Source organism: Planococcus citri, chromosome 4, assembly GCF_950023065.1.
Source record: "Planococcus citri chromosome 4, ihPlaCitr1.1, whole genome shotgun sequence".
NCBI lineage: Eukaryota > Metazoa > Arthropoda > Insecta > Hemiptera > Pseudococcidae > Planococcus > Planococcus citri.
The window spans coordinates 66,022,877-66,034,746 of record NC_088680.1 but is presented as its reverse complement, the minus strand read 5'-3'; the positions used below and the strand labels follow the sequence as shown (position 1 = coordinate 66,034,746).

Below are 11,870 nucleotides of genomic sequence, written 5' to 3'. Positions count from 1 at the left end.
CGTACCCTCCGCCTTCCTGATTTTGAGTCAAAATGTAAAAAAAGTGATCGTCTGAACACGAATGTGATCTTCGTTTTAACATTGAACCGCATCTAAGACCTTTAGCCCCCCTCCCCCCATTCCGAATCTTAATTTCAAAAAACAAAGTGTGCCGTGTAACGTATCGATGGACATGTTTTTGGAAGTCCTTAACACGAATATAGCCTTGGTTTCTCGATCGGACCCCTTCAAGACCCCTCTTAGCCCCTCCACAATATTTTGATCCTAGACCCCCCCCCCAGTATCTCATGCTGATTTGCCAGATATGGTTTGAACAACTTTTGGATGGGGAAGTTGAAAACAGAGATATTGAGTCATTTTAAATGTTCAAAAACGATGTTTTCATACTTGACAACAAATTTGATTTTTCTATTGCAAGGTTGGTACTGAAATCCGAAATCAAAAATTAATTTTTACATGTTATTTTTCGTGTTTTCTTTTCTTTTTTTTTTTTTTTGATTTTTAAATTTTTTGTATCTGAAAATCATATTTAAAAAGTATTTTTGAATGAAATTTAGCATCTTTTTTCGTCATTTTGCACTACCTAGTTCTGAAGTTATTTGTCCATTCTTGAAAATTTTTGAAAAATTGCACAGTAGAATTCAAATCTGCTCGAGCAAATCGAGAGCAAAAGCTTTGAAAAAATTGATACCAAATTCAAAAAGTAAAATAACTGATGCAAAAAGTTATTGTTCATGATTTCAACATTTAAAAATTTTAGCTGTAGTTTTCAGGAAATTATAATATTTTCAAAAGGGCAAAAGCTTTGAGTAAAACAATATTATTTTTGATGTGAGAAGTCAATTTTTCAACTCTTCAACTCAGGTCACAGAAAAGAAAAGGAAAATGATCTAGCCCGAACGAAGCGAGAACGAAAGCTGGAAACGTAAAACAGCAATCATTCTTGAATTTTTGATGATGCAAAAAATTTGTTTTCATGGCTTTAGCATTTTCAGTTTTCAGAAAATTGAATGGGACCCAGGCGTGGCGAGGCAAGGGCAAAAGCTCTTAAAAATTCACGATTCTTCATTTTTTTTAGTTCATAATTTTTATATTTTCAAAAGCATCATTTTTGGCAAAAATTAGAAATTATTGTCTCCGAATTTTCGACTAAAAATAGGACTTATTTTGAAATTCCAGCAGAAATTTGGGACTTTCTGACAGATTTAACTAAAATGCATTGGAGAGATTTTTTTTGGAAAATTTCAAGTAAAACAACATTATTTTTGATGTAAGAAGTCAATTTTTCTACACTTTCTAACTTTGGTCAGAGAAAAAAAAAAGAAAACGATCTGACCTGAGTGAAAATTTTTGAAAATTTATAATTCATGAAGTAAAAGTCCATGCTTTTTGGTAATTCTTTGATTATCCCTGTTTACACAATTTCTTCCCGAATTTCTCAACTTTCCCAAATTTTTCCAACTCACCCAAATTTTCCCAAAAATGCTCAACGTTTTGCCTACATTTTTCTGTCTAGAGGGGGAGAGGGTGAGACACCCTCACACCGCACGTTTGGCACTCCTCTGGTTGAAAATTGAGAAAAATTTGATGAAATGCCAAAATTTAATCAAAAATACCTACTCGTAGTTTGAAATGTCAAAAATTGGTAGAATAGTAAGAAAAGTTGTATATAACATTGAAAAAATGCTCGAAATTGTAAACAAATGATTAAAATTGGATCATAAATTATTGGTGAAAATAATAAAAATGCCACAAATAATCCAACAACACGGTTGAAAATCACGAAAATTGTCAAAATAAATGATAAAAACATCATCAGAATTGATTACCGAACCTTCTTATCAAATACAGTTTTCCCAAATGGAAAAATTCTAATTTGCCATTTCTCCGATTGATCAATTTCCCAAATCTACTTTCCTTGAACTCCATTAGGTATCCCAAATGCACAAGTGAGCAAAACTTAATTTTTGGTAAAATTGCAAAAAAAAACCTAAATACCTACATATACTACTTTTTTAATCAAAATTTCCAAGAAACGTCTGTTCGTTGTCAGAATTTTTAAAATTACTGGTTCGTTTTCATCAAAATTCTTAAAAAGTATCTTTTTTGCCAAAATGGCAAAAAAATAAGTTTTTTAAAAATCAAAGTCACCAAAAAATCATGATTTTTTTGCCTAGCTACTTTTCTGTAAAAACTGTACAAAAACTCCAATTTTTCATCAAGATTACCTACCAAAAATTAAGCTTGTTTTTTTGGTCAAAATTGACAGTATAATTCTATATTTTTTTTGTACTAAAATTCATAAAAGACCTGCTGTTTTTCTCGCCATAAGTAATTTGAAGAAAAAAAAATTAATTCTCAAATATTTTCCTAAATTTTTCTGTATCTCTTTGGTGACTTGTGTTGGCGAAGGCTTGACTTGGGCATGGTTGAGAAGGCGAGGAGACATGTCACCCTGTCCTCCCAAAATATTCGAAAGTGATTTCCAAATTATTAAAATTGTAGCCTGACTGGAGAATTTTCTAAAGCAAGAAGTTCGAGGATTTTTCTTTGCTTAAATGTCCAGGAAAATTAGATGAAAAAAAAGGGTCATTGGGAAAAGTGAGGTAGAAAGCTGAATTTTGGTATACTGGTCCATTTTTTTGTGCTGAACACGAATCCGATGAGTCCCCGGTCGTCCCTGGTGAGCGTTCTCCCCTATTGTGGATCTAAGCCCCCCAAAACCAGTTTTTTGCAATTTTCTCCCCCGCATTGCATTTTAGCGAAAAGTATGTGGTTAGATAAAAGAATTTACGTCAAATTTCCGATCTAATGATATATCAACTTTCCTTCTACCCCCAAGGGGGGTGGAGCAGGAACCATTCAAATGTGAGGGGTTTTCTAAAAAACACAAAAGGGCTATCGGCGCTTAAGAGGGGTGAAATGTGCCCCGAGAGCGTTCGGGTTGATATCAGCATTGAAAGTGAGTACTATCGAGAAACTACCCCGTGAAAAATTTCAGATCCACACCACCTCCCCTTTTTGCGGAACCCCCCTTTTTTGAAATTTCAGTAACACTTTTCTCAGCCCCATTTCAACCGATTTCGAAAATTTTTCTGGAGGTTATGTATATCCTTGATAGGTATCCCCACAGAAATTTTCAACCCCCTTCCCTCATATTTATCCCTCAAAATGGCGTTTTTTTCATTTTTTTATGCCTATTATCAATCAAGATTGCGAAGTACAATTTTGTAAACACGTTTTTTGGATGTATTTTTGGTCCCCAAACATCATATACTATATTGGAAATTTTTGCTTTGGTGCGCCGTGGTGAAAACTTGGAATAATGTATCGTAGGGGGGTGGGGGGTGAAATGGGAATTTTGAAAAAAAATGACTATCAATGAGTAGGGTATCGTTTTCATATGATTCGATACCGCTGAGCACGAATATGACCTCAGATTTTCTGCTACACTCACCTACCCCTCTCCAGACCCCTTCAGCCCCCCTCAATTTCACGAATTTTCGAAATATAGTTATTTTGATGACATTGGTGTCGTTTTCATATGATTCGATACCGCTGAGCACGAATATTACCTCAGATTTTCTGCTACAATCACCTAGTCCTCTTCAGACCCCCTCAACCCCCCTCATTTTTCACGATTTTCGAAATAAAGGTATTTTGATGATGTTGATTTCATTGCTGTGGGAAAATTACATAAGTTCATTGTTATTGTTCATACAATTTCTCGTAGAATAAGCTACAGCACATGGCTCCCCCTCGAGGGGGATGGACCCTTGAATTTTTTTCCACGCAGAAAACGCAACAAATCTGTATGTGTACTGAACTGTATACGTATGCGGAGCATGTGTGGCATAATAATTATTCGTGATAACTGTAACAGTGTAACTCGAGTATGTATGAGTATGTATTTTATAATTCAATGACTACCTACACAAAAAATCACATTTTCTGCGTGGAAAAAATTCAAGGGTCCACCCCCCTCCGAGGGGGAGCCATGTGCTGTAGCTTATTCTACGAGAAATTGTATGAACAATAACAATGAACTTATGTAATTTTCCCACAGCAATGAAATCATTTATTTCGAAAATCGTGAAAAATGAGGGGGGTTGAGGGGGTCTGAAGAGGACTAGGTGATTGTAGCAGGAAATCTGAGGTCATATTCGTGCTCAGTGGTATCGAATCATATGAAAACGACATTAATGTCATCAAAATAACTATATTTCGAAAATTCGTGAAAATTGAGGGGGGGCTGAAGGGGTCTGGAGAGGGGTAGGTGAGCGTAGCAGAAAATCTGAGGTCATATTCGTGCTCAGTGGTATCGAATCATATGAAAACGACATTAATGTCATCAAAATAACTATATTTCGAAAATCGTGAAAATTGAGGGGGGCTGAGGGGCTCTGGAGAGGGGTAGGTGAGTGTAGCAGAAAATCTGAGGTCATATTCGTGCTCAGCGGTATCGAATCATATGAAAACGATACCCTACTCATTGATAGTTATTTTTTTCAAAATTGCCATTTCACCCCCCACCCCCCTACGATACATTATTCCAAGTTTTCACCACGGCGCACCAAAGCAAAAATTTCTAATATAGTATATGATGTTGGGGGGCCAAAAATACATCCAAAAAACGTGTTTACAAAATTGTACTTCGCAATCTTGATTGATAATAGGCATAAAAAAAATGAAAAAAACGCCATTTTGAGGGGTAAATATGAGAGGAGGGGGTTGAAAATTTTTGTGGGGATACCTATCAAGGATATACATGACCTCCAGAAAAATTTTCGAAATCGGTTGAAATGGGGCTGAGAAAAGTGTTACTGAAATTTCAAAAAAGGAGGGTTCCGCAAAAAGGGGAGGTGGTGTGGATCTGAAAATTTTCACGGGGTAGTTTCTCGATGGTACCCACTTTCAATGCTGATATCAACCCGAACGCTCTCGGGGCACATTTCACCCCTCTTATGCGCCGATAGCCCTTTTGTGTTTTTTAGAAAACCCCTCACATTTGAATGGTTCCTGCTCCGCCCCCCTTGGGGGTAGAAGGAAAGTTGATATATCATTAGATCGGAAATTTGACGTAGATTCTTTCATCTAACCACATATTTTTCGCTAAAATGCAATGCGGGGGAGAAAATTGCAAAAAACTGGTTTTGGGGGGCTTAGATCCACAATAGGGGAGAACGCTCACCAGGGACGACCGGGGACTCATCGAATTCGTGTTCAACACAAAAAAATGGACCAGTATACCAAAATTCAGCTTTCTACATCACTTTTCCCAATGGAATGCTATTTTTCCTGGACTATCAAAAAAAAAAAGTCACAGGAAATTGAGTATTATAATATTATTCTCTCTCTGTTCTGCGATGTATTTTTCTTGGATTTGGCCCCCGACTTCCTCAAAGTGCTTCTTTAGAATTATTTCTCCATTGTTCGTTAATTAATTAATTAAGAGCATTACCTACCTATCTGCGTTACACTCGTACACCTGACAATGTGACAAAAAAAGGTAAACGAGCTTCCTTTTTTCTTTGAAAACTCTTCCTTCCTATATTTATACCGGTGCTAGTCAATTATTGAATTGACAGATACACTACTACGATAATTCTAGTTAATTTGCCAACCCGATGCCGATTATTAACACCTACACGTCTATTATTCGATTGTTCTCGCTTTGGTGATGGTGTTCTGAATGAAAACCGAGTATCATTTTCCGTTCGACGAGATATCATTTTCCGGTTAAATTCGCTTCGATTGAGCGCAGTAAAAAAATAAGAACGAGACCACCGACTGGGGAGAATTTTTTCCTCGAATTAAAATTGTAAATAACCAAACCATGAGACCATAAGAGGGCGATGAAGATGAAGCATCGTCGGTTAGGTGCTTGGTGCACGCACGCGATAATATTTAGCATTTGAGAAAGTGGCTACTCTGCGTTTTTATGTATTTGCCGGTTATTTGAACATCGAAACATGCCGTGGGGTTTCTTCCCCAGTTGAGTCAGTTCGTCAGTTATTATTTTGTTCTTCTTGACGGTATTTTATGCAAGTACCTATCGTAATATTACGAGTGCATTTTATTCGCGGCCTTTTTCATTTCTCGTACCTAGTTACGTGCAATTTACCTACCCGCGAGTTAAGGAGAAAATTTTCATCATGGCTGCACTGTGTTGTTTTAATAAAACTTGAAAAATATAATAATTTATGAATTCGCGCGAATACTTACCTATACGTTTGAAATGGTGAAACGAAAAAAAACTTCGATAATTTTCGCAAAAAATTACTGTCATTTTACCACGCTCATTGTGATCATCTTTGCCAACTGCGTACTCGCCAATTGGTGGTAAGTTACAAGATCAATTCAATTTTTATCAACCTACTACATAAAATCGTGATCAAATACTACTTACCTCGTTTTACCTGTTTTTTTTTTATTCATCTTCGATTAATCTGCATAATTCTGAGATTTCTTATTTTTAACGATTCGAAATCGTGTACTAATTATTACGATTATATCTATCGATGAGGTTAAATTTAGCATCCGAAAAAATGTTCGGTGTGTTTGATGTTGAATTTATTTCAATAAAGAACGAGATTATCGATGCGAACGAGCAGGATGAAATTGAGAATTTGATAGGCCATCGGTATGAAAATAATTAAATTTGAATATTTTACCGAGATTTTATACCTGGAACGTCATTAATCCTTATTTCGAATATTTTATTATATTGCTTGATACCTCGTACCCTCATTTGCAGTTGCAAAATATTTTTTTGTTGGTGCGAATTTGGTTGAAAATAAAATTCTTCGGAGAACGACCACTGGTGGACTTGAATTTGAACTCAATTAATGTGAAAAGTGAAAATTCTATATTATATATTTGTTGCATTTTTAGTTATTCGCTTTACTTTGCCTAGAAAATGCGATCAACATTCCAAATCTATGTTTTTTAAAGAACAAAATTTTATAAAAAAATTACACACTTTTGTTGAGATTTTTGGAGAAATATTAAAGTTGCAAAATGATCAAAAGTTCAACCTATAGGCTTCAATTCGATGACCTTTTCCTTACATTATGGTATCGAAAGTTGAATGACAAAGCTCGTGTAATAAAGATAAATGATTATCTACAATTTTGAATTTAACTTTTACATCTTCCTGGAATGATCTGATTTCGGAGAAACAGCAATGCCTCATCAACTTTTCATTTTTTCAATTTTTTTTAATCGAAATTATGGGAAAATGATCGACGAGGATTATATCAAAAACGCATCTATACGTTTTAAAAATCTATTTTTTTAAAGGCAATCCTGTAAAATTATGAATCTCGAGTATTCCTAATCAGCTTGTTGTACTGCATGACCAATGACAGACCTGGATTTAGGCATGGGCCAAGTGCTCCGAAATTCAATTTACCAACATATAGGCTACAGTACTTTGCTATCTTATCTTGCATATTAAAAATATCATATTAAAAAAAAAACGCGAATTTGATGATTTAATCGAGGAATTCTCCGAAGCTAAAGCCATAAAACGGTTGTTTAAAATATAAAAAAATTGAATTGAATTTTGAATTTTGATTTTTTTCAAATTCAATTTTAGATGTTCCGAGTTGTTTTTTTAATTTTTAATAAAACCGAATTTTGAATGCTGATTTTAAAAAAAAAATTTCAACAAAACCAAAATAATTTCGAATGTTACTTTTTTTAAAATTTAAATTAGGTTTAGAATTTATTTTGTTCTTGTTTTTTATTTTAAAAAAAAAACTGAGTTTCCAATGTTACTTTTTTAAAGAATTATGTAGAATTTTGTTCTTGTTTTAGTTGTTTCACTTCATTTTTTTTTATTTTTTATTTTTAATCAAACCAAAAATATTTCTTATTAGGGGTGGCGAAACCCTAAATCCAATGATTATTATTGAAATTCGTTATCTAATAATTTGTTAGGCCAGGCATAAGTCTATCGAATGCAAAATATGAATTATATTCGTCAAGAAATTTGATTTTTTTTTAAACATATAGTCCGGCATATGGCAATAGTAGTAATTGCACCCCCCCACCCCCGCTGATCCTCCGGGACAACTTTTTTCTTAAAGGGGACATCTTAAGGAACATTTTAAAGCAAACTTGCCCAAAAAAAGGTTGGCCTTACTTACAAAATGGCGGCCATTTTGATTGACAGGTCAGCCGAAATCGCAGATTTTGCGTTCCAACATAGGACTTGTACGAAATTTTTCAAACCTTACGAAGTAGATCGAAAGATCATGCAAAAATTTATCACCTGTCAAAATTTCAAGTGCTAAAGTGCGTTTTTCGATTTTTGGTGAATTTTTGAAAATCCAATTTAGGCCAAAAATGAGGGAAAACATCAAAATTTTACCAAATTGACCAAGAAAGCTGAAATTTGGGATATACCGTATTTTCGACATGCCAAATCGATTGGAAACGGTTTCAACCCGTTTTGAGCAGTTCTAGAGCCTCCAGCAGATTTTTGAAACTCGAAATTCCCACAAAATTCCATCAAATTGAAGTTGTAAAGCTGAAATTTATTCTAAAAACTAATTTCAATACGCTACGAAGTACTGCAGGTGAATTTCAAGTCATTTTGACTTTTTTGAAAATTACTGGAGCCTCCAGTAGATTTTTGAAACTTGAAATTCCTGCAACATTAATGTATCAAATGGAGTTGGCAAGCTGAAATTTACTTCGCAGACTACATGGTGGTTTCAAATGGTTTTTAAGCTTCCAGCTACTTTTAGGAAATTTCAATTTTCCAAAAAAACGCCATACGAACTCTCAAAAAGTCGCTGGAGGCTCCAAAACGACTTGAAATCCACCAGCAGTCAACTTCCTAGCGTATTGAAATTAGTTTGCAGAATGAATTTCGACTCTCCATCTCAGTTTCATGACATTTTGGGGAAATTTCAAGTTTCAAAAATCTGCTGGAGGCTTCAGGAATTTTCAAAAAGTCGCTGGAGGCTCCAAAACGACTTGAAATTCACCAGCAGTCAACTTCGTAGCGTATTGAAGTTAGTTTGCAGAATGAATTTCGGCTTACCAACTCCATTTAATGATATTTTGTGGGAATTTCGAGTTTTAAAAATCTGCTGGAGGCTCCAGTAATTTTCAAAAAATGATGAAGATTTCAATTTGAGCCACGTATTGTGAAAGTTGTCATTTCAAGTTTAAATTTCCCCCTCCTGTCTTCTGAATTTTGAGCCATTGTGGTCAAAAAGCCTCGTACAAAGTATGAAAAATTTTATCCACCAATTTGAAAACTTTTTCGTTGGACTAAGGTCAAGAAAAAAAATGAACAATGTTCAACGAAGTAAAATTTGGAAAAAACTGACCTACTATTTCATGCCAAAAACCAAACAAATCTAAATTTGGTGAGAAGGGCCCCAAAAATTACGTAAATCAAAACCTCCACGTCAGAATTATATTCTTCCTCTCTCTCCCCCTCTCGGTAATATCCAATTGAATGAGAGCAAAAAATAGAAACTCGATTTCTAGACTCAATATTACATCTTGTACAATTTTAATAAATTTTCCTGACTCTTAATTTACGACTCCATTCAACAGGGTGTCCTGCAAACTCAGGAAAACTCGGAAAATCCGAAAAAAGTGAAAGAATTTCAACCTTTTGGAGAAGGCAGGAAATTTTGCTATGCTTCTTCTAAAATCAGAAAATTTTCTGAATCTTGTAAAAAAAAATCTCTCTGTTCAGCTATGTATAAGAATAAATCAGATGAATTGAGAATCTTTTGATCAAAAAATTGAATTAAGGTACCTACAATGGTATGGAATTAGAATAAGTGAAGGAAGGGAGGGGGTAATCAAATGCCTCAATATTTTTAAAATCTAGATTCACTTCCATTTTCTTAAATTTTTATATTTCGTTGACTTTTTGAACTCTAAAACTGGATAGATCGTTGTGTGTGCCTCAAAATTTTTAAAAATAAACCAAAATTCGCTCACCTCAAGAATTTTTGATTTACGAATTTGAATAAAAACTTCGATTTGAGGCATCAGAGATTTTTTATTGACCACAGAAGAAGATTTAAATGCTTCTGATATTTTCAACATTTTTGAAATTTTTATCGATTAGCTAGCACAAAAAAAAGTCAACGTAATAGAATGTTTTGAAATGAATGAAATTATGTTGTTTTTTTTCTATAATTTAGGGGCAATTTCAACCTCCTCCTCAATCCATCATTTCCCACCCAACTCACTGTGAACCCCAAATTTCAATTTTTTTTTAGCCTGAAAAATACCCTATAAATGAGCAGATTGTTGCTGTTTTCAAACATCTTGATGCACACAAGTTCCCTGAGATGGGCCTCGTGAGATGAGAATTATTCTCTGAAGCTCGCTTCTTACGTACTCGTATTTTTGTTTTGTTTTTGCGTCTCTAAAAAGTGAAATGTCCAAAAATTACTGAAATACCTATTTCAAAATTTGCAAGGCATTTACCACCCCCCTCCCCTCACTTCCCCGTTTCGTTCGTTCGAAGTTCCTGATACTTATCCCAAACATGATTGGAAAACTTACTTCAATGTTTCAATAAAACAAATTCTTGAAGTTGAACGATTTAGCTATGGGGTGGGGGGGGGGGTAACGTTCGAACTCTCAAAATGAGATTATCATCGGCCCCTTATTCCGATCATACGTGTATAGTTTCATAAATGATAAATGCCAAGAAAAAGCTTTTGGATTGATTTCCAAAATTCATCGTTGGTGACTTTTGAACAAATTATACCACCACTTCATTTTGATGATTAAATTAGGTTGTTGAAAAAGAAATTTGGTTCACATAGCAACAAAATATTTTGAACTGGATACAGAGGAATCGATAGAGAATTCCAAAATACAAATATACCACCAGTCAAAATTAAAAGTTCTGTAATTTATTTTTCAATTTTTACACCCCCTCCTGCTGATGTTTTGTGTACTTACCCAATTGGCGTTTGGAAGATCTGGAAAATTGGAATATGGATTTGGAAATTTGGGAAAAGTCTGCGATGATTATTCATCAGAAAAACGAGACACTACTTAATCTATTTTTTATTTTATTTTATGCAGAAAAATGCAATGTTTGAAAATTCTCCAATCATGGCCGTAGAGCCGCCTTCAGGGGGGGGGGGCTACCCTGAAATTTTTTTGTCATAGGTATCAAAGTGTTGCAATGCTGAAGAAATTATGGATAGAAGTACATATAAAGGATGACCATGAGCTCGCAAAACAACAATTTTGTAAGAGCATTAATTATTCGAAAGCTTTTTTGTCTCAAATTCCAAAAAAATTATGATAATTTTATTTTGTTTCTCGAACTGTTTTTTTCTGAAGTTGGTCATATTTTGGGCGAGTAAATTGCCAAAGGTTAGATGAAGGTTGAAGGGAGGTATTTTTTTCTTAAATATGTAAATTTTGTACCTCCCTAAACAAATTATTTTTAATCTGTATGTATGGTGTCTAATTTTGTAAGTTCAAATAAATCTTCAATGTTTTATAATTTGCCTGCTTTTTTTGACTAAATTGCTTTTCCATTTTTTTCCTTATGAGGCTGTGTTTTTTATATTTTATGAAACGAAATGAGAGTGTTCCCCCTTGTTTTGGACACTGTCGAAAAAATGAAAAATTTGAAATTTTTTTCAATAGTTAAGCTATCTATAGGGTGCCCAGAAAGATCGAGTACCCCTAAAAAAGTTTTCTACTAAGTAAATACTTTGGTTGGTCACAGTGAATGATAATAATTAATTAATGATAGCGCATGATTGGTTGTTGGACTGGAGAGATGACATTCCACCAATCATATGCATCTATTTCACGTTGACAACCTATATTTTTAATGAAAAACTTCTTTAGGGGTACTC

At 34.4% G+C, this 11,870-nt stretch overlaps 1 protein-coding gene across 1 annotated transcript in view; it reads left to right on the top strand.

The window, feature by feature from the left end:
• The first annotated feature begins 5,725 nt into the window (after positions 1–5,725).
• The window catches only part of LOC135843406 (protein Wnt-7b-like), a 63,270-nt gene continuing 57,125 nt past the window's right edge, over positions 5,726–11,870 (top strand). Inside the window, exon 1 of the mRNA XM_065361282.1 lies at positions 5,726–6,342. Within this exon, the coding sequence (XP_065217354.1) occupies positions 6,239–6,342 (104 nt within the window). The 5' untranslated portion in view covers positions 5,726–6,238. The remainder of the gene's footprint in view (positions 6,343–11,870) is intronic.